Source organism: Lissotriton vulgaris, chromosome 8, assembly GCF_964263255.1.
Source record: "Lissotriton vulgaris chromosome 8, aLisVul1.2, whole genome shotgun sequence".
Classification (NCBI taxonomy): Eukaryota; Metazoa; Chordata; class Amphibia; order Caudata; family Salamandridae; genus Lissotriton; species Lissotriton vulgaris.
In genome coordinates this window covers 707,779,158-707,802,468 of record NC_141696.1, presented here as the reverse complement: position 1 = coordinate 707,802,468, position 23,311 = coordinate 707,779,158, and the positions used below count along the sequence as shown (strand labels likewise).

Here is a 23,311-nt window from a genome sequence, read left to right as displayed (position 1 = left end):
TCAGCCTCCTCCGCCCTCGGAAAGGAATGGAATTTTGTGGATCCCACCCTGTGCCACAGCATAAACTCCCAAACGCAAACATATTGAGCACTGCCAAACCTTGCCTCACCCATCACCGTGATGCCACTGCTCTGGCTTGTGCCTGCAGGGCGAGAACTTTACTTGTTCAAAACATGTGCAGGGCTCTCAATATTTGCAGGTTTATTTGTCATAAGCATTTAGCAACCCTCTGTGCTGAGCTGCTAGAATTTCCTTTTACTGCTCCCATTTTTGGCAGTGCAATGCTCCTCATGACCTTGAACACAAGTTGCCCCTGAGGCTGATGTCGATGAGCAGCAGTCCTCCTTAAAGACCTTCCTGGGCACAGACTTTGGACCTTCCTCGATCAGAACTTTGATGCTGTTGACACAGAGAGCCTCAAACTTGCCTCCAATGCAGAAGTTCCTACCGAGGTCCTCCACTCCAGCCGGACAATGATGACGAGCCCCACACATCGGATCCTGCCCGCAGCCCGACTCGCCAAAGACCTCGTCAACAAGATTTTTTTCCCAAAAAACTTCTAAGTCAGAAGGTAAACTTTCCAGCAGGACAAATGTGGTCCCTGTATCCGACCCCTGATCCATCGCAATAGTCCTTAACTTTTGGCTTTGACCCGTTCTAGTGTGAGCAGATACTTGCAGTGTTCAAGCCAAAAAACAGTGAGCTGGTGTGTTCAACAGTAATATGGTTCATCTCCGCATGTGAATGAGCTGTGCCTGGGCACTTGGGATTAGATTGGGTACAAACTTTCAAAATGTATAAGTAAATTCACTATAATGGTATAGAAGTAGGACATTAGTCAGATTATTATAATCGTCATAACAATTTCAAAGAATTTAAGACAACTTTTATGTTAGAATGCACACAAGGCTGGAAAGTAACATCCTGGACAAACCCGTGTTAATTGATTTAATTATTAAGCATACAGTTCAATTGTGTCTGTAGCCACTATAAACAAAAAAAAATCCTCATCTAAATAGTCCTGCACAATATTGAAAATTATCTTCCTCAATCATGTGGGTTTACAGCTTTTCAGAACACCATGAAATGTGAGCTCACGTTAGATTTGATCAGGCAAGGAGGGAGTTCTAAATGTGTGCCCCACCACAGACCGCAAACCTCCATCCCCCTTTCATCAATACTTACTTTGTGAAACTATTCCTCAACTGCAAAAAATGCAGGAAAAAATGTCAGATATATTTCCTGTGTCATTTCCATGTGCTTGTTTTTGTTTTTTTCTATTTTGTTATAGTGCATTCTCTTTCTAACAGGAGTAGACTTATATCTTCATACTATCACCTGAGATGTTGTCTAGGCATGCTTTTGCGTCTGACACAATCGGTTAATATGTACTGTTCTGTGTGATGTTATCCATGGGTGTTAATAAGCTCTGATTTACACTTTATTTCAGCTGTCTGCTCTGCAAGCAAAGGCGCATTATCTGAAGTTCCTCAGTGATCTTCGATTATATGGTGGTCGTGTCTTTAAGGCAACATTAGTGGTAAAATCTGTTTTCATGTGATAATGTCTAAGATGACTGATTTCAACTTTTCGTTAAAGTTGTGGGGACAATTTCTCTGTAAAACAAACATGCTGTAGAAATCCCAAAAATACAGCAAGGCAAGAAACAGCCACTGGGTTGGGGACATTGGCAATAGAAGGTTCAGTTTAACCGCTTCAGCGCGGCGCGAATTTTCGTGCTGTGCTGAAGATTCCAAAACGGGCGTGGTCGTGACAGAACGGTTCCGTCACCAGCATAGCCAAACCGACGCTCGTGACGGAACCGTTCCGTCACAAGCGTCGAAGGGGTTAAAATCTCTGTAACTCCCTATTGCAAGTCAAGCAGAATGGCAAACTTGTGTGGCACGTTGTGATATCAGAACAGGAGACCCGGCCTATGCCATAGGAGAATATTGTCTTTTAAAAAATGGATTGTCTGATAGTCTACAGGTTTTGGGGGAATAGCACTGAGACTGCCAATCATGTCCTTTTTAGATATTATGTCTAATATGCTTGTTCCTTTTTCAATCTTGTTAGACATTCATTGTAGAATACAGTAGATACAAACATTATGAACTGTTGCAAATAGCCTGTAATGGTTAAAGAAACTCCCTTGTGATGTATCCTTTGGGGATTAACATGGGTGTGTACATGTTCTACTGCAAATAAGGACAGAGTGATTAAACTGTTGGAAAACAATTTGCTTCTGTACTGTTCAACGGTTAGTGATTAAAATAACAAAAGTTAAAAAAGTACTATACCAATCTTGTGAAGAGGGTAAGCTTTGAGAAATCGCAGTGTAACCCAGGAGAAAACATTCATGAATACTATTTTCTTCCAATTTGTATTTTATTTTAAAAATAATTTGCTTTCAGCACTTGTGTGAATGGGAGGAATCATATTCCTACTTGTAAATATACTCTATCATTAGAAATTGTCACTTAAATGAATAAGGAAAGGATTACAATCTCAAGAGTCATGGCAGAGGTTTGAACTGGGATCTCTAATTCTATAGTATGCAACCCAAGAATAACACTTTATTATTTCCTACTGACTTTTTTCCTTTGAGAAATGATAGCATTTTGACAAATTGATCCCAAACAGACCACCTTATATGAGGGTCACTATGTAATTAATCATGATGACAATACATCCTGCGTTTCTGGACACAGTAAATCAATGAGGGGAAAACTGATAATTTGAAATTATTTTAGAGACAAGTATGGCAAGTACCAAGATTTATTGATTGCTAACACATCAAACATTTGTCTAATCACATCACCTTTCATGGTTTTTTGTAGCAGGGAGAAAAACACTCTGATGTTACGTTGCTGGTAGGGCCTCGATATGGTATTAGCCATGTCATCAACACCAAAACGAACCTTGTGGCCCTGCTCGCAGACTTCAGCCATGTGAACCGAATAGAGATGTTCACAGAAGATGAGATCAGTGTAAGAGTGGAACTTCATGTGTTAGATGTAAAGGTAAGTGAATATTACTTGATGAGTGCACTCATTTATACCCTTGACACTTCAAAATGTAATAAACATCTTAGTAATGAGCCTATATAGGATAATTTGAATGGATAAGCAAAAATAAGCTATACATTTCACCTGTTTTATTCACACTTTTGGCTTAGAATCTTACAAAGCCATTTGATAACTTATTTAAAAGTAACTTTAAATAAAGGTGACATTAAAAAGAAAAAGATCCTACAAACTGGAACTGAATGACAGCATGATAGCTTAACAAAGAAAACAGTGAAGCACTGCATACAAAGTAGTCACAGTAAACAAAAGACGTATTTTACACAGTTATCTATAGATTTCATATAATGTCATACATTCTAGATTTCAATACACATTCAGCTCTCTTACTTTTTAATTTAGCCTTCATTAGAACTGGCAAACAGGCACCTTTAAGATGTCACCATCTAAAGTCCAAACAAAGACAAAATTAACTTGTTTAATAAGATAAGAAATAACAATAAAAAAATTAATAAGAATTTAAAAAGCATTTAATTAAAATGTACTTTGTTGTTGGAATTGTCAAGGATTGTGTATATGGTTTCAATATACGTGTAACAGTATATACACACACATTTACAACTGAATTGAAGCATTTCCTATTGTTTTCATACTGTAAATATTCACATTGGAAAGTGCATGCATTTTGAGATCAAGATGATTTTGTCTTGAAGAGTTTTGGATATATTTATTTTCATCAATTGGTGGTAACATCAAAGAAAGGGGCTTATGTCTGTTCTATAATTTGGGAATTAAATGAAATCACAAAGAATGACAAAAAAACATTTCCCATAATACAGCCCCTTATGAAGGCCAGCAGCACTGCAAGCAGTAGCCTTATGGTCCCTTCATAGGAATATGTAAGACTGAAATTTATGCGCCAGGGGTGCATTCTCACCCAACCCTTTTTCTACTCTATATTAAGGATCTGGATAGAACACTAGTATCTGCTGGGACGGATATTCCTTATGTAGAGCAGAAGGCCGTGCCTGTGTTATTATAAGCAGACAAAGCAGTTCTAATTGCAAGAAAGTCCAACGGTCCCAAGATTGTAATTTCTAGTTTTGTATCATATATGAGAGATCTGGAATTTGAGACTAATTTTACTAAAACATACACAATGGTATGTGGCCCCAGAAATAAAAAATCTGCACCCTAAGTCTAGGTGGTAAAAAATTAGATAGAGTGAGCTAATTTTCTTACCTTGGCCTGGGGTTCGATGACGTGTGCATCTGGTCTTCATGCATTAAAAGCCGGATGATCCGCAATACCCGAGCAGTAGGCACTACCTTTTCACTCGCCATGTCCATTGGCAAAAAAATTATTGCCCCTATTTTAGAGAAATACATCCGGAATTGCCTGCCAATTCTAACATATGGTATGATTATCTGGGGATGTAGGGATATAGGGGCAATGTAGGCAGAGGAGAATAGATTCTTCTGCCGGCTACTAGGAGTTACCCCCTTCGCCCCATCGAAACCGCATTTTTCTCTGCACCAGGAGCTAGGTATGGAGTACATGCAAGATGTTATTAATACTGCCCCCTTGGCCCTTTTGGTTCTTAATTTGGGCAAACAAGGAAGCTGGGCTAAATCGGGCAGTTATTTGAGCCTGCTTGTCTTGCACCCGAGGCTTGACAATTCCATAGTTAAAATACATTAAAGACGCCTTCTTAGCTCTGGGTTGAGTACACTTATTGGAGCCCATTATGAAAATAATAAATACTGGGTCCAGAATAGATTCACTAAGCATAGACAAGCCACTTGGGAGTTAGTGGAAGTGGCCAAACCCCTGGTCAGAGATTATTGTATAATCCAGGTGGTGCCTGCGACTGCTCCCTACTTACTGTATGTGACAAATGTGTATGAGAGAGACCACAATTGGCTAGATTTTGGTTAAGTTCCATATGGTGGCTGCTATGTTTTCCATTTGGACAATACTCTACTGCAGACATCGCCACTTGCCCATGTGATGAGCAATCAAGTCACTCCTTATTGCATTTTGTTTTCTTCAGTGTTTATTATTTGCCGTTCACAAGGAGGTTTTAATTACCGCTGTTGCGCAGGCATAAATTCTCTAAGTGTAAAGCCGCCCTATTCTTTTGACAGCAACTTAATAACTATGACACATGTTACTTAGTTGCTTGTTTTGTAAAGAGCATTCTAACACAAAAGAGGAATACCCTGTTTTAAATACAGTGTTTGTATATATTATTGCACTTGAGCTGCTGGTCTTCTACTATGATGGTGAACTTTGATTTATGTATCTTAAACTCCCCAGAGTTGATGTTGTGCACTGAAATTTGGCAAGGAGGTCAATGCTAATATAAATATATTGGTAGTTAGGCTATTTGTATTATATGCTGCTACTTACTTATTATGCTTCTTAATTAAGATCCGCTTACTTTTATCCCCTGGAAGTGAAAGTTTCAAATGACTATTAATGTAGATATGTCAATCCTTTTGTCTTTTTATTGTATGTTTTTATTTATGTACCTTTTATAAGCTGCTTTTGGAAGATTGATTAAAAATTATTATTGATATTGAACTTGTTTAACTAATAAGATAAGTAATAACAATAAAAAAGTAATAAGATTTTAAAAAGTATTTAATTAAAATGTACTTTGTTCATGGAATTGTCAAGGATTATGTATATGATTTCAATATAAGTATAACTGTATTTACACAACTGAATTGAAGCATTTCTTATTGTTTTCATTCTGTAAATATTCACATTGGTAAGTGTATGCATTTTGAGACCAAGATAATTTTGTTTTATAGAGTTTTGGATATATTTTTTTTAACTATAGCTTGTAACTTCAAAGAAAGGGCCTTATAGCTGTTGTGTAATTTGGAAATTAGATGAAAGCACAAAGAAGTACAATTTATCCCCGCCCATAATACAGCCCCTTATGAAGGCCAGCAGCTCTGCAAACAGTAGCATTATGGTCACTTCATACGAAAATGTAAGACTGAGATTTGTCCCAATCCTTGGTAATGTCATGAATATTGACTTATATTTCAATACCTTCTTTTCAGCCAATTATTTTGCTCATGGAGTCATCTGATGCAATGAACCTAGCCTGCTTAACAGCTGGATACTACCGACTGCTAGTGGATTCACGACGATCTATATTTAATGTGGCCAACAATAAAAACATGGGAAGCAGAGATTTGGGTAGGTTGTTATTTATACATGAGCATCAGGGCATTTCTTGTGGGTGCATTCTTTGTGGCTTGTACTTTACAGATACTGAGATAAAGGTAATGAGATCTGGAGTACATTGATCAATCAAAGCGTATGCTAATGAATTACTGCTATGAAATATATAGTTCAAATATGAAATTATTACAATAAGGCCAGAATAATCAGTATTAGGACAGATAGCAGAGGTCAAACTGCAATTGTATTTGACATTTTGATAGCTTATAAACTCTTTACTCCCTGAAAAAGGTGGTAACAGTGTTTTTGAGTTTAGATGCTCCTTGTTCTTCCCCATTGTAACATTCTGAGCTCTAAATAAAAACCTCTTGTATATCGATAAGATAAAGGTCTTCTTTTATATAAGCAGTGGCGCTTTTCACCACAGGACAGTGGTGCTTTCTTCTGCTCTCCTATTACTTCATATCTTTGATGTCAAATTCACAAAGGACACGTCATGTTCTTAACCTTGTTTGTATTGCAGTTCCAAGATCATGCAACTGTGGTAATGCTTTGAGTATTCCAGAGCAGAGACAGCATCAACAAATTAAATGATTTCTGAGCAATCACTTCATCTGTTCCAGAACCTGCTCGCTACTGGATAGATGCTTACTGCCAAATTTACAAACCTTTGCCTATGAGTAGCTGTGTCTTACTGTTGCCTTAGATGTGAGTTCTACTTGAAAATCCAGCCCTGGCTCAGAAAGTGTTTTAGTGATTAATTTCCAGATGAAGAGTGTGTAGTACTTGAAGTGCACCAAGTTCAGCTTTTGATAGTATAACTGCTTTTTTGTCAAGGAAATTCGAGATATTAAAGAACATAAACATTTTTAATGAAATAAATACTATGAAAACAATTTTAAATATTCTTTGAATGGAATGCAACTCACAAAGCTTCAGCTGTTTTCAAGTGTCTATGGTGGGTGCTCTGCTCATGCCAGACAGTATGAAGATTGGATGGTGTTGATTATTGCATAGATCCTAGACTGGTAGAACTTGGGATGCAGCACTGTTTAATTATATAAAATAGAAAGTAGGTGAAATTACATGTTCAAGACATGTGTGGCTGTAAATACAAATGCTGTGCATACTCCTGCCATCTAGTGTCGGGCTGGAATGTGCGCAAGTTGTTTTTCTTTGAAGAAGACTTTTGAGTCACAAGGTCAAAGACTTTGACATTGACCAACAAGTCTGACTCTGACACTGTTGAGCCGAATATCCATAAGATGCAGGAACAGCTCAACTCAAGGTAGAAGGCGCCATCCTTGAAACATCAGCTATCCTTTGAGGAGGCCTTGGACATTCCAGTTCTGGCAAAACATAGCAAGAAAGCAGATAAGACTACCAGCCCCACACCCCATTCACCGCCATCACATTGCCCTATCCTCTGCCTCAGCCTTCACCCTCCCCACTTGCTTCTCAAGTGGACGCTCTTGACGTGACACCCCAGGGTTCTCCACACTCTGACGTGGGTGAGCGTGAGGAGGGTGATGGGTGACCCATCGGACTCCGATGTACACCGACCAGGGGACATAGATCCGGACCTTTACCCTGCCATCCTCTCCCTTCTGGATGATTCCACATCCTTTCAGGAACTCATTGGTTGGGCTGCCTCCTTTTGAAGGCCGAACTTCACACTGAACCCTTTAGAGGAGGACTTCCTCTTCGAAACCCTCTCCTCCACTCACCACTCCACTAAGTACCTCCCCATGCTCAAGGGCATGTTATGTCACACCCCTGACATTTTTAAAGACCCTATTTGGTCTAGGGTTTTAACATCTAGGGTGGATAAAAATATAAGGACTCCCCTTATGACGCCTTCTATATTCGTGGTCAGATTCCACCTGATTCTCCGGTAATTGCCACTGTCTGTAAGTGAGTCAACTTCCAGGCCAGCAGAGAGGCTTCCTAATAAGGAAGGCAAACACATAGATGAGGAAGGGAAATGGGTTGCCTCACAATCGGCCAACCACTGGAGCATTGCTAATTCTGTTGGCTTTCATCCAAGATATGATCATGCCCACTGGGACGAAATGGAGGAGCTCCCCTAATACCTTCCTACAGGGGTGTGGAATTTTTGAAAAAAATTACTTGTCCAAAGGACAAAGTGCTACAGAAATCTTCTTGTCCTGTAATAAAATCCACTTGTCCCCTTTACTACCTAAATCCTTTAGCTGCTGCTTTTACTAATCGGTTACACCGTCCTAAGTAAAATAGCCCTTTGCTTCTGCCCATCAGTAGTAAGCAACCACGCAAATTCCTTAACCGCAACCTATAAAATTCTATATTCCTCTCACCATAAAGGCTAAACACATCCCCTTTCCTCTCAATTACAGTCTATAACCCTTCCACTGACTCATCAAAGGCTCCATCCCATCACCCTTTGCTTCTATTCCTTCACACTATAAGCTTCATGTTACCCATTTATCTCAATACAGACAGAATAGTGTTATCCCTCCTCTCTCTCATTACAGGATACAGGTTCCTTCTCGTATTCATCCACTACACAAAATACAGGTTTAATGCGTGGCCCATTTATCTCCAACTCACTACATGTTCTATGCCCCTAGGGGTGAGTAATGCTGTTACTCGTGAGCATGTAGCAGCAAAGACACTGGTGGCAGACTTACTAACCAGGAGAAAAGAGACAGATGGTGGTTGTAGTGAGTTCACAGAGTGGAAATATGTGGGACCTGAGTTGGAGATGCGAGGGCTACAGTGATGAAGTAGTGTACAAGAATGCAAGGAAGTGTGCAAAGAGGATGCTGGAAAGAGTGGTGGTCAGGTTTGTAGAACAGGAGTGGAGGCGCTAAGCAGGGAGTGAGCGGCAGAAAGAAAGATGAATGTGACGAGAAGGGACTATAGCCACTAGCAACTAAAAGATACAAGACAAACGCGAAGCATCTGTAGGATTATGGGTTCACTTTTCTTAGCAAGTAGGCAGGGGTTGGTTTAATCCGGACAGGAAGAGAAATTTGTTTAAACCCCAATATTTTGGCTTATAGAAGCATCTTTCACCCCTGATGTCAGTAGGCCAACACCCTGGGAGGTTGAGGAAATCAGAACAAACAGGAAACAAAAAAAAGGGGGCTTCAGAAACATAAAACCCAATAACCTATATATATATTCAAGGCAAATAACCTCAAAATCAAGACACAGTCAAAACTCGTAGTGTAACAGACATGCTCTGATCTTGATTATTCTGGGTGAAAGTACCAAAAATGCAAACTGAAATAGAAAAAGCGAAATACCATTGTCTATCTAGTGTACATTCACTGTAAATTGCGGATCCTAGCACACAACTATAATATAATACAATGCACACTTTTACCACTTTTTGCAGCTTTAGTTATAGTTGATTAATCAGCATGCACTATTTTGAAATCAATTCATGTGTCCTGGGGTGGCTCATGATAAACTTGTTGCTAGCTGAATAGTCCCACTTAAGCGCAGAAGCTGCTGGCTTCCTGCATGGCTCAGTAGTTGATTTTAAAATGTTTATTCCCCTTCCAATGGAATAACCGTTTAACCATCGTACTCTCATCCTCAGGGGAGGTACTGCTGCTATTCTCTGAGACTGCAGAGCTTGTAACTGCCACTTCATCTTCAGGCCCAGAAGCCTGAAACATCAGATAACGAAAATAACCTGTCCCCACAATCCAGGGAATCAACAGGTACCTTAAGCCCACCTGTGGCTTACAGTTAATTTTTCCTGAGCCCCCCCCCCCTACACACACACATATTAAGTATCCCCCATTGTAACCCATTGGCTCTGGGGTCTGGAGCCTCCTTCATTCTCCTCTAGGACTAGGAGCCTTTCCCTAGGCCTGTGCGCCCGCCCTCGCCTTGTGTCCCATCTCACTCATACCTTTTTTCAAGCTCTGATCTCAGCTCTTTGATGCTCTCGTTCTATTATCAAAAGCACCACGAAGCTGAGCACTTTAATCACTGAAACCCCAAGAGGAGGAAGGAATGTCTGCTGCTGGCTCCCTCATAAGACAACCTAGGACACCCCGCCCTCCCAGGCCTGGCTCCACAACACATTAGCACCGAAGAACGCTCACTGCAGGCTGCCTGTCCCTCACACCAGTAAACATGGTGCCGGTGGTTAAACTCACTCCAATGGAAGTCAGCCTGGCCACACTTAGCATGCACTCACTGCAGGCTGCCTGTCCTGCACACCGGCAGGCAGACAGGAGAGGGCTCAACTCACACTAGAGCAAGCCCATTAGCACCGTTTCCTCAGGGCGCAGCTTACTCCATTGGAAACCATCTACGCCACTTCAGCGCGCACTTCCCGTGCTGTCTGCCTCTCACATCGATAAGCTGTGCTCAATTCCCCCTTGTCGACGCCATGTAGGCCACACCCCAGAGCCCAGTGTAGCCTGTCTCTATGAAAAGAGCCTAGGAGGTGTGTTTGTCCTTACTCAGTAGCCACCGGTCACAGGGGCACTTCTGACGCAGAGGGTATTCTCCATGTGGATACTGTCTGCAGTCACTGCGAGGCACTCCCACCCCAGGTTATACTGACTTAGAGCTAATGCCTGCCAATGCCACCCTGGCCACGTGCTTGCACCCTGGGGAGGAGTGTCTGTCCCTCGACTTCCGCCTCAGGCTTTTAACCCGCTCTCTCTTCAGGCCTGCTCTCCCTGGGGTCACTCTGGTGCCAGAACTCGCATACAACACACATCTTGGAGCGAGCGTCAGTTCTGCACGGATCCCGTTGAGTTGGAGCAGCGAGCTTGAGGGAGAGACGTGCTTGCACCCCCACTCCACCATTCTTGCTCTCCTATCGCCCCCCGACATCCTTACCATGCCTGAAATGGCACTTCTAAATGGAAATTTAGAAGTGCCAGTTTCCACTGTCCAATAGTGCCTGCTCGCTGCTGAGATCTATGTGATATGTGTACAGTGAGCGCAGGCAGCTGTAGCCAAATGTAGTGGAGCGCTGGGTATTGCAGCACTGCTGAGAAGTGACGGGGCTCGTTCTTTCAAACGTAGGAAGTGCGGGTACTCGGTACTGGGCAGTGCATGCCCATGTAAAGCACTGACCCCACTCCTCACTTTTGGGTCCTGCTGGCCGCCGCCACGGGAAGATAGACACAAAGCTCACGTGTGTTTTGTAACGTGAGAGTTAAGAGCGTAGGGAGCTGCCCTTGTGTTCTGTCCCTCCCTGCCCCTCTTCTCCTGTCCATTCCCACCTCCCTGCTTCTACCCATCTCTTCTCTGTGTTTCTATCGTGTCGCTCGTGCCCTTCCTTCTTTTCTCTCTGTCCTCGGTCAAAATAGAAATATGAGTTTTCTCCCTACCTCAGAGCCAGAACCGAACTAAAGTTGTTATAATTACTGGGGCGGGGCGGAGCCGACGAGGGGCTTAGTGCAGGCGCCACTGCAAAATGCAATATTATTGAGACAGGATTAAAGTGGTAGTAATAACATGAGGGGCCGTCACAACAGAATACACACTGACCTGAGACTTGCATGTAGAGGAGGGAAGACAGAGTGACTCACTTTGCAGCGTACCCGCTTTAGTGACGACTTGTGTGCTGCTTGCTGCTCCTCCAGTGTGTATGATCCCCTGGGTGCTATCAGTGAATGTAACCACCACTCCGGGCTGACCCGTAGATTGACAATCTTGCCGGTTGCATAAGTCATTGGGAGAGGCACGCTCTCAACAGCAGCACAAGCTGAGTGTAGTCAGTAGTTGGTTCTGGCCACCAGTCCCAGTAAATAAATCGTCAATGGAAGGCTGCAGGCCAAAGCCCGTGGCGGTTTTGGTCTTTCCCGCCCGAGGCCGCGCTGAAAAGGGCGGAGGGAGGGGGCGTTTGTCATGATTTCTCATGTGAGAGCTGGGGCGGGGCGCATCTCCAATTTCCTTATGCGGGGTTTCAGCCTCCCCTGTCTGATGCCCTCATGTCCTCCTCACGTGTGAGGAGCATCAAACAGCAGACGCTTTCCTCCACCTGTTCCCGGGTTTTACAGGACGACTTCGACGGGACTGAAGAGAGTGGCTCCTTCTGGTTGTCATTTGATCTGCAGAGCGGAAAACTTCGGAAGTGCCGATAATTAGCATTTGAGCTGCCGGGCCCGCCAGTAACACAGACTCTGCCATTGATTGGCTGTGAGCCCCAGAGTGCTCCCAGATTGTTTATTAATTGTGATTTAATGTCTACTTGTCCGTCGGACAAAATAGACAGTAAATCATCTTGCCCGTCATAAAAATCAACATGGTTCGGGCGTCGGGCGATATGATTCCCCCACCCCTGTTCCTACAAAGCATAGAAAACAAGGTCAGGAGATAGTTTCTGAGGGCAAGCTGATCTCAAGCACCTCTATTCACTGTGCCGTAGATAGAGCCAACGCAACTGCCAGAGGGATAAATTCTAGCATTCTGCTACGCAGACACATATAGCTCCGTATCTCTGGCTTTAAACTGAAAGTTCAACAGAACTTGATGAACATGCCCTTTGATGGTGAGCACCTGTTTAGTCCACAAGTGGACCAAGCTTTAAAAATAATTTAAAAGGATTTGGAAACAGCTAAAGGGATGGGAGCACCGCAAACACCTGCACTGTGCAGTTCCTTTTGCCGCACCCCTTACTGTGGAGGCTCAAAGAGCACCATTCCTGAAGCTGTCATGTCTTATCAGCACACCCAGGGCCAGAAGTCCTCTTCCAGGGGCCGTTTTAGAGGGTCCTATAGGGGATACAATTCCAGAGGCAAGGCTAGCCCCCCTAAAGCAGCTACACCAAACATCAAATCCTGACTTGCCTCTTTTTCCCCCGACCACACAACACCTGTCGGAGGGCACCTGCAAAGTTTCTTTTTCACATGGCAAATCATCGCCACAGACCAGCTGGTGTTCGATATTATCCAACATGATTATTGTCTGGAGCTCACTTCCATGCCTCCCACCATTTGTTCCTCACACAGACTGTCACCAGAACACCAAAGACTGCTCATAGACCAGGTCAAAGCCCTCCTCCTCAAAGGGGCTATTGAACCAGTGTTAGAATTGGGGTTTCTGGTTGGCAAGGGCATGCAACTAAGCCAGGCAGAACCCACCACTCCAGTCAGTATAAGGGAGTTACACACCTAAGATAACCCATGATCACCCACTTGGCAGATTGACAGAGCAGCCAGGCTTATCCCAGAGGCAATGTGTAAAGCGTTTGCGAGACACACACACACACACACACACACACACACACACACAACCACACACACACACACACACACACACACACACTAGTGACATACTAGGCACACCAAAAAAAGAAGCTCCACACAAGGTTATATGAAAGTATATCCTTTGTATTGTACACCAAAATACATTAGTTCACATAAAGCAATCTTGGTCTGGCACAACCATTACCTTAATAGAGAAGGACGAGGTATAAATTATTAATAATCACTTTGAATAAAAACATAATCATTATGAGCTATGCACTTTCAGTATTAATCCCCTTAAATGGAATCACATTGAATGAAAGTTAAAAGAGAATTTCCCTTTTGTGACACCGTTATTGTTTTATCACTAGTTTACACTGAACCATGAAGTTCTGCACTATACCATTAAATATCTACACCAGATTATCTGAGAAAATATAATTTATTATCCCAATTATGCAAAAAGCCTGCTAGTGATTGCATTAATTAAAAAACATTGAACAACATGAAATACATAAAAATCAATTATATGATAAAACATTTGTTACAAATCTCAGCATTGGAAATACACATTATTTACAGATATCTCATTTATATCATTGCTACTGCACCTTCAGTGACTAAGGCCCCAAGCAATGGCTTCAGATCAGTGAATACACAGCAGAGGACTGCTCCTGCAACAAAGCACAGACAGGCTTCCAGGAAATAAAGCCTCAGACAATCTGTTTAGATTTAGGCAACGCAAGATTGGAAACCATGATGTCCCTGAGTATCCTAGAACTCAGCACACACAGAACCTTGAAGATTTCTTCTCAAGAAGGATACCACAGCAGGGCAAAAAGAGTCAGTCTTTTTCCTCCACCACAGACAGAAGCAGCAACTGTAGGCCAACCCACCCCTCACTCAGAAAAGGTAGCACTCCTCACACAGACCTTCCGCTCTTCTTCTTGGCAGGGTCCTCTTGTTCCTTGAAGTAATCTAAAGTCCTGGGGTTTCACATGTAATACTTATACCCCAAATGTCTTTGTTCTCTTTGTGGCAAGGGTCTCTAAACACAGTGCAAACCAGGTCTGTCCTAACTCCAGTATGAAAAAGGGGAGGGGAGACGGCATTGTGCAAAGTAGACAGGCCCTATTCATGTGCAAGGAAATTGCCTCCCACTACTCTAAATGCAGCCCTGGTCTATTCAGCTCAGCCTGAGTCATCCAGGAAGGGCCAGGCACACCTCAACCCCCCAGGGGCTTCCTACAGTGAATACACATCTCCAGCACCTGACTCTCCAAAACCAGACAGTCAATCCACAACCAGGCAGAGGCACACAGAATGGTTAAACAAGACAAAGCCTACTTTCTAAACGTGATTTTTTCAAACACAAAATGTAAAAAACATCTTTACTAAACAATGTGTTATGAAATTCTGAGTTTAGGGAGTCCAAACATTATGGTTCTATCTGGTCCCAAAGGGAAGTTATGCTTGCAAGATGTTTGCACAGCACCTCCCATGTTATCCTATGGGGCAGATAGCCTTACATTAGTGAAACACGAAATTGGCTGTATTTCACTATCAGGATGTCACACAAACCAGTACATGTCCTACCTTTCACATATAATGCACCCCGCCTGATGGGTGCCTTACATGTAAGAAAAGGTAAGGTTAGGGCTTGGCAAGTGGGTGCACTTGCCAGGCGGTCATGGCAGTTTAAAACTGCGAGCAGGCACTGCAGTGGCAGGTCTGAGATACTTTTACTGGGCTACTTTTGTGGGTGGCACAACCAATGCTGCAAGCCCACTTAGTAGCTTTTAAATAACCGGCCCTGGCACACTCAGTGCACTGTACTAGGGACTTACCAATAACTCAAATATGCCAACCATGGGTAGCCATCATAATAGTAATTTACCCAGGGAGCACTTGCACTTTGGCACTGTTCAGCAGTGACAACGTGCCCAAAGCGTCTAAGCCAGCCAAAAACACAGGAGGTAGAGGCAAAAAAGTCTGGGGAAACCACGCCAAGGAGGCCAGGTCTAACAATCAGTCCCTCACCATTAGCAAGCTATGGAAGTGTACTCACTGTACTTCCTAATACCCAAAAAAGAAAGGTCCCAACCGACCATTCTGGATCTCAGGCCCCTAAATGAATACATCTTGTCAGAGCATTTTCACATGGTGACCATTCAGGATGTAATCCTTCTTCATCAGCAAGGTGACTTTATGGCCACGCTCAAACTAAAGGATGGCCTATTTCCACATACCAATACATCCGGCACATTGCTGGTATCTCAGATTTGAGGTCAGCAGAAGACATTACCAGTTCAAAGTGCGCCCCTTTTGGGTCACTACTGCACCTCAGATGTTCAACAAATGACTTGCGGTGGTGGCTGAACAGCTATGCAGACAGGGCATCCACGTTTTTCCATATCTGGGTGATTGGCTTACCAAAAGTGCCACCTGCCAGCAGTGCTGGGAACACACTTAGGTCACAATAGATCTGCTTTATCGCTTACGGTTTACCATCAATGCCTCAAAATCCCACCTTCAACCCTTTCAGATCCAATCATAACTAATTGCTATTCTCAACTTAGAGGTAGGTATAGCCTATCCAAATCCTGTCAGGATCCAGTCCTTTCAGACACTGCTCCCCTTGCTTCCACCAAATCAACAACTCACAGTCACAACAGTCATGCACCTCTCAGGTCTGATGGCCTCCTGCATTGCCATAGTACCTCATGCCAGGCTTCACTTGCGTCTGTTGCAAGAATGTTTAGCGCAACACTGTTCTCAGGTGGAGAATCAGTGGGATGCCACTGCATTCATCCCTCTCTGCAGTGGTGGGACACATGTTGCAGGAGCCTTTGACCCAGTTCCGCAGAGGATTGTTATAAGGGACGCCTCTCTTACAGGGTGGGGCACAAACTTACAGGATTTTACTATACAGTGTTAGTGGAAAACCAAGTACCAGGGCCTCCACATCAACTACATGGAACTTCTAGCTATTCACCTAGCATTGAAGGCTTTCCCAGCTCACTTGATAGGCTCGGTTGTGCTTGTCCAGACAGCTAATATGACAGCCATGTATTACCTTCAGAAACAAGGGTTGATTGCTCTCAATAGCTGTCTCGGCTGTCCCGTAGAATTTGGGGTTGGGCTCTTCACCACAAAATAATTTCTTAGTGGGGTACTTTCCGGGGATGGACAACAATTTTTCTGACCTCAGCAGGATGCGTCAAGTCCATGAGTGGAAACTCCACCTTCAAGTGCTCCTCTCTTACTTTCACAGATTGAGGTTTCCAAAGATCAACTTGTCCACTACAGCAGAAAGTGCCAAATGCCCAAACTTCGCCTCCAGGCTCCCACAGTCTATCAGCAATGCACAAAGGCGTCATGAATACAGGCATAATACCCGAGTCCTGGCAAGAAACCAACATAGCGATCTTTCACAAAAAAGGAAAACCAAAGACTAACCCTGGTTCCTACAGACCAATATCTTTGATTAACAGCGATAACAAACTATATGCAAAAATCATGGCCGTACGCATGGGGAGGATCATTGCGTCCTTGGTTTCCCCCTGGCAGCATGGGTTTATCCCAGGTAGGGGTACCACCGACCACATTAGGAGAGCTATCACCCTATTTGACATCGGCGCTGCTGGGGGGGAGGGGGTCGCAATGATCCTCCTCGATGCGGAGAAGGCATTTGATCGCGTCAGATGGGGCTTTCTCTGGAAGGTCCTGGAGGCAAGGGGGTTTGGTCCAAGATTCTGCCAAGCCATCCAGGCTATGTATTCATCACCTATGGCAAGAATCCAATTAATGGGTGAAAGATCGGGTAAGATCAACATAACAAGTGGTACGAGACAGGGCTGTCCATGTTCACCAATCCTTTTTGCGCTTTATATAGACCCCTTAATTACACAAATAATGAACAGTGTGGCCATTAAACCAGTAGTCACTAATGGGTATCAGACCAAACTTCTCGCATACGCGGATGACTTAGCAGTTATCACCAAAGACCCAGAGTCAGCTATGAGGGAAGTAGTTAATATAACCGGTCGGTTTGGAGATGTGTCGGGCTACCGATTAAATGTGGACAAAACACAAGTACTATGTTCCAAAAAAATAGCCAAGTTGGATGTTAAATATGTGGACTCTGTAGTTTACTTGGGTATAATAATAAATGCAGAACCGGGTAAAATAATCAATGATAACTACACACTGCTCATGCATTCGATGGAAACAGAATTAAAAAGAATGGACTCACTACAGCTGTCGTTAATTGGGAGGGCTAACGTTATAAAAATGACAATGTTTCCCAAGGATCTTTATAAATTCAGGTCAATCCCATTCAAAATTGATGAGAAGATTATTAAGCAGATCGAGGCTATATTCATGAAATTCCTGTGGCAGTATGGCAAAACAAGGCGATCAAATAGATATATGTCACTACCACAAGAAAGAGGAGGGCTGGGATTACCAGATCTAAAGAGCTATCATTTCGCATGTCTCCTTACAGATATGGCAATTCATATTCCATCCAGGGGGCCCAACCCTCAGGCAGGCGGGGATACCATCAATTTTTCAGCTATTATTGGGAAGTGAAGCAGTAGGGGTCTTATTGAGGAGAACCCAGAGGAGTTATTATAAGAAATTTGGGTATAGGACGCTTGAAGATGTATGGTATATGTGGATAACTGTTAAAAAAACCCTAGATATACCCACTTTTCATTATAGCACACCACTCTGGAATTCAACACTTTTTCCAAACCTTAGCAGGGATGGATCATGGCGTCACTGGGAGAGTCAGGGTATTGTCGAGTTGGGGCAAATAATGATTAGAGATCAATGTAGAACACTGGAAGAACTTATGCAGCATTATTCACTACAAGGTTATCAAGAGTTTAAATACTTACAGCTTGTCAACAGAATTAAATCAATTAGGCCACGTATCATTTTGACAAGGAGATGTGAATTATTCGAGTATCTGAAGTCGGGAGGTCATAGAATTAAGGATATATATAAAATATTTAGTGAAGCATCAATGGATGATATGGGTAAAATGGAAGCTGCCTGGTCCAAAAAATTGGGGGATCCAGAAGTTGATCTTGATAAGGCTCTAGCTATGGATAAAAGATTTCTGCGTTCCTCGAATCTCAGGGCCCAACACTATAAAACTTTATTCAATCTATACTATACGCCGGCAAAACTATTCTCTTGGGGGAAAGCGGCAGATAGCAATTGTCCCAGATGTGGAAATGGTCCAGCTGATCTTATACACATGTTCTATGGCTGCGAAAAACTAAAAAGCATTAAAACTGAAATAGAGCGGTTTTTAGAGGGGCTGCTAGATGTCAAAATTAATCTATCCCCAACCCTGATAATAACTGGATGCGATGTGAAACTAAATATGCGCACTGAGGCCGAAGCTTTAGTTTTTATCTCTGTAGCAATTTTTAGGATTTTAATCAGTGCAGCTTGGAAGGATATAGAAGCACCTACGTTTCAAATGTGGATGTGTAGAATGTTGGGTATTCATAACATTGAGGAAGCACTATATGAATTAAAGGGAGCCAAGACAAGGGAAATAGGTATGCGACTTTGGGCCCCAGTAGCTGCCTGGAGAGCAGCAAGAGTGTAAAATGACAAAAATGACTCATTGGTATTGTAGCTATTTAGCCTGCCTATTATCCTTTTTATTGATGGTATATTTGTATGTACGTATGTATGTATTTATGAATGTATAACTTACTTGTATGAACTCTCAATAAAAATAGAAAAAATAAAAAAAGAACCCCCAGAAAAAAAAAAAGACATTACCAGTTCAAAGTGCGCCCCTTTTGGGTCACTACTGCACCTCGGGTGTTCAACAAATGACTTGCGGTGGTGGCTGAACAGCTACGCAGACAGGGCATCCACGTTTTTCCATATCTGGGTGATTGGCTTACCAAAAGTTCCACCTGCCAGCAGTGCTGGGAACACACTTAGGTCACAATAGATCTGCTTTATCGCTTACGGTTTACCATCAATGCCTCAAAATCCCACCTTCAACCCTTTCAGATCCAATCATAACTAATGGCTATTCTCAACTTAGAGGTAGATATAGCCTATCCAAATCCTGTCAGGATCCAGTCCTTTCAGACACTGCTCCCCTTGCTTCCACCAAATCAACAACTCACAGTCACAACAGTCATGCACCTCTCAGGTCTGATGGCCTCCTGCATTGCCATAGTACCTCATGCCAGGCTTCACTTGCGTCTGTTGCAAGAATGTTTAGCGCAACACTGTTCTCAGGTGGAGAATCAGTGGGATGCCACTGCATTCATCCCTCTCTGCAGTGGTGGGACACATGTTGCAGGAGCCTTTGACCCAGTTCCGCAGAGGATTGTTATAAGGGACGCCTCTCTTACAGGGTGGGGCACAAACTTACAGGATTTTACTATACAGTGTTAGTGGAAAACCAAGTACCAGGGCCTCCACATCAACTACATGGAACTTCTAGCTATTCACCTAGCATTGAAGGCTTTCCCAGCTCACTTGATAGGCTCGGTTGTGCTTGTCCAGACAGCTAATATGACAGCCATGTATTACCTTCAGAAACAAGGGTTGATTGCTCTCAATAGCTGTCTCGGCTGTCCCGTAGAATTTGGGGTTGGGCTCTTCACCACAAAATAATTTCTTAGTGGGGTACTTTCCGGGGATGGACAACAATTTTTCTGACCTCAGCAGGATGCGTCAAGTCCATGAGTGGAAACTCCACCTTCAAGTGCTCCTCTCTTACTTTCACAGATTGAGGTTTCCAAAGATCAACTTGTCCACTACAGCAGAAAGTGCCAAATGCCCAAACTTCGCCTCCAGGCTCCCACAGTCTATCAGCAATGCACTGTGGATGAACTGGTCAGGGATATTTGCCTCTGCTTTTCCTCCTCTCCCTCTTCTTCCATTTGTGGTTCGGGGACTTCAGCAGGTGTACCTCATACTCACATGTGCCCACCAACCCTGGATCACAACTCTGTTTGAACTCCCATTGTTTCCACACGAGAGGCTTCCCACTAAGCCAGACATTCTCATGCAGAACCATGGAGAAATCAGGCACCCAGATCCCATGTTCCTCAACCTTGCGATCTGGCTCCCGAGGTCATAGAATTTGGATACCTTAATATTCCACTTGAATGCATGAGTATTCTCAAGGAAACACGCAGACCTACTACCCGAGTATGCTACTCGGCCAAGTGGAAAAGATTTGTCTGCTACTGTCACTCAAAAGAAATTGACGCATTGAAAGCCACAGTACAAGAGATTGTCTGTTACTTACTTCACTTGCAGGTTCCTGGGATAGCCTTTACCTCCAATTGATTACATCTAGCCACCTTGGCTACCTACCTTCAGATCAGATAGCATATCTCCCTCTTCTGGATACTGGGCATTACAGCTTTCATGGCTTGTCTCAAAAGTGTAATTCTTCCCTGGGTCTCACTGGCACCCTCGAGGAATCTCAGCATTGTGCTCACATGACTCGTGGGTCCTCCATTTGATCCCACCCACACCTGCCCCTTTAGGTTCCTCTCTTGGAAGGTGGCCTTTCTAGTTGCTATCACCTCTCTAAGGCGTGTTAGTGAGCTTCAGGCTTTAACCCTGGAAGAAACTTTTTTCCCCAGTACATAGGCCTAGGGTTGTCCTCCACATCAACCTGAAATTTCTCCCTAAGGTGGTATATCACTTGCACCTTAATCAGTACATTGATGTTCCTGCTCTTTTCCCACAATCTGATTCAGTTGTGGAATGGGCTCTCCATACTTTGACCGTAAAACAAGATCCCATGTACTGCATTGCTAGAGCCAGGCCATCTGGGAAAACACATCAACTTTGTGTTGCTTTTCCTGACCCCTACCAAGAAAAGGCTCTATCGAAGTCAAGCATTGTCAGATGGATAGTTAAATGCATCGAGACACACTATGCTAAAGCCAAGAGGACTCTACCCTCCTCCTAGAGCACACTCTACTCGGATGAAAGGAGCTTTTATGACTTTCCTGGGGAACATCCCTATACCTGATATATCCAATGCAGCTACATGGTCCACTCCACACACTTTTGCAAAACATTACTGTTTGGATGTCCTAGCTCATCAACAAGCTAATTTTGGCCAGGAAGTTCTTCATACACTCTTTCAATCCACTGCAACACCCACTGGCTAGCCACTACATTTTGTTAGGCCTGCTTTACAGTCTATGCAGAACATGTGTATCTATAGCCACACATGCTTCGAATGGAAAATGTTACTTACCCTGCAAGCATCTGTTTTTTGCGTTTAGGGCTCTATATTCATATGCACCCACCCTCCTCCCCTGGTGTCTGTGGCCATTGCAGTGTCTTTAATTTGTTCTCCTTTTCTTCTTATACATGGATATCTCTTTATACGTCATTGCTTCACTTCACATTCTATCCTAAAATGCTGTGCGCAAAAAGTGAGCAAAAACAATCTAACAATGGAGTGGATGCCATGCGCATTATTGTCAAGAGGAGGAGTCACAGTACCTTGTGGCTCGAAAGACTTCTTAGAAGAAAAACAAATTGTGCACTTTGGGGCCCAACACTAGATGACAGGAGTGTGCACAGCATGTGAATCTACAGCACTATATGCAACAAACAGATGCTTATAGGGTAAGTAACATTTTCCATTTGTGTATTGAAAAAAAGGTGTGCATCGTATACAATTTTAACATATTTTCACTGGCATAATCAGATCAATGTTAATTATATCATTGATCTACTATTTGACAATAAACCAATCTGCCCCTTTCAATCCTTAGCTTGAATTTGAGTGTAAATAAAGAATATGCAGTGAGTTAATGAGTTTAAGTTTGTACTATTTGCAGTTGGCTAAGTTTTGGACCTGTCACCTCCCCAGATGTTTTGCCTGTTTGTCTCACGTTTTGCTGAACTGTTTTTGTTAATTTTGGTAATCTGGATACTTTAACACTGTCGACCAGTTCTAAAGTGCATTTGATCACTACCCCTAAACATTATGACATTGGTTTGTCCACAATTGGCATATTTAATTAACTTAGAAGCCCTTAATAGAGTGCATATATTGGCCCAGGGCCTGTGTATTAAATGTTTCTTGAGGACCTGCAGCCCTGATTGTGCCACCCACTTATGTAGCCCTTTAAAACATGTCTCAGGATTGCCAATGCAGAGACTATGTTTGCAGTTTTACTGCCATGCTGATTTGGTATTTAAAACCCGTTGTTAAGCCTTAAACTTCCCTTTTATTACATATAAGCCACCCCTAAGGTAGGCCCTAAGTAGCCCATAGGGCAGGGTGTTGTGTAATTAAAAGACAAGACACAAATTTTAAATTTTTATATGTCCTGGTAGTTAAAAACTCCCACATTTGTTTTTCACTTCTGAAAGACCTACCCATCCAATAGGTGGGTAGCTAACATTGGAGAATCCTTTTTACATCTAATACGTGTAATTCCCAATTGGAAGAAGGTTGGGCTGTCATGTTTAGCACCAATGTAATTGTAGTAATAAATACTCTTTAATAGTAAAGTGGAATTTATCATTACAATTCAAACAAGCATTTGCAATGCAATAGGTCTCGCTTTTGTTCAAGTTAGAGATGTTGGCTTTGAAAATGGCAAAGTTTTTTACTTTTTTTATTTGCAGTAGATTAATAATAATTGCATAGCACTATGGCTATGAGTATAGAAAAAGCAAAAGTAAAACACATTGTTAGTTTGAACGCTAAGAGTTTTAACTTTAACAAATGCGAGATGCATGGCAGTTCGAAGCCCCCCCTGGAGGTCGCATTTAAAGGACATATGAGATGTAAGTTAGAGCTATTGCAAAGGTCTTTGTACTTTCATGAATTATAAAAGTTCC

The 23,311-nt window shown here is 42.8% G+C and overlaps 1 protein-coding gene across 1 annotated transcript in view; it reads left to right on the top strand.

The window, feature by feature from the left end:
- FRMPD4 (FERM and PDZ domain containing 4) overlaps positions 1 to 23,311 on the top strand; it is a 1,562,866-nt gene that overhangs the window by 1,494,402 nt on the left and 45,153 nt on the right. Inside the window, exons 12-14 of the mRNA XM_086934577.1 lie at positions 1,451 to 1,540; positions 2,841 to 3,023; positions 6,104 to 6,242. Of these exons, the coding sequence (XP_086790703.1) occupies positions 1,451 to 1,540; positions 2,841 to 3,023; positions 6,104 to 6,242 (412 nt within the window). The remainder of the gene's footprint in view (positions 1 to 1,450; positions 1,541 to 2,840; positions 3,024 to 6,103; positions 6,243 to 23,311) is intronic.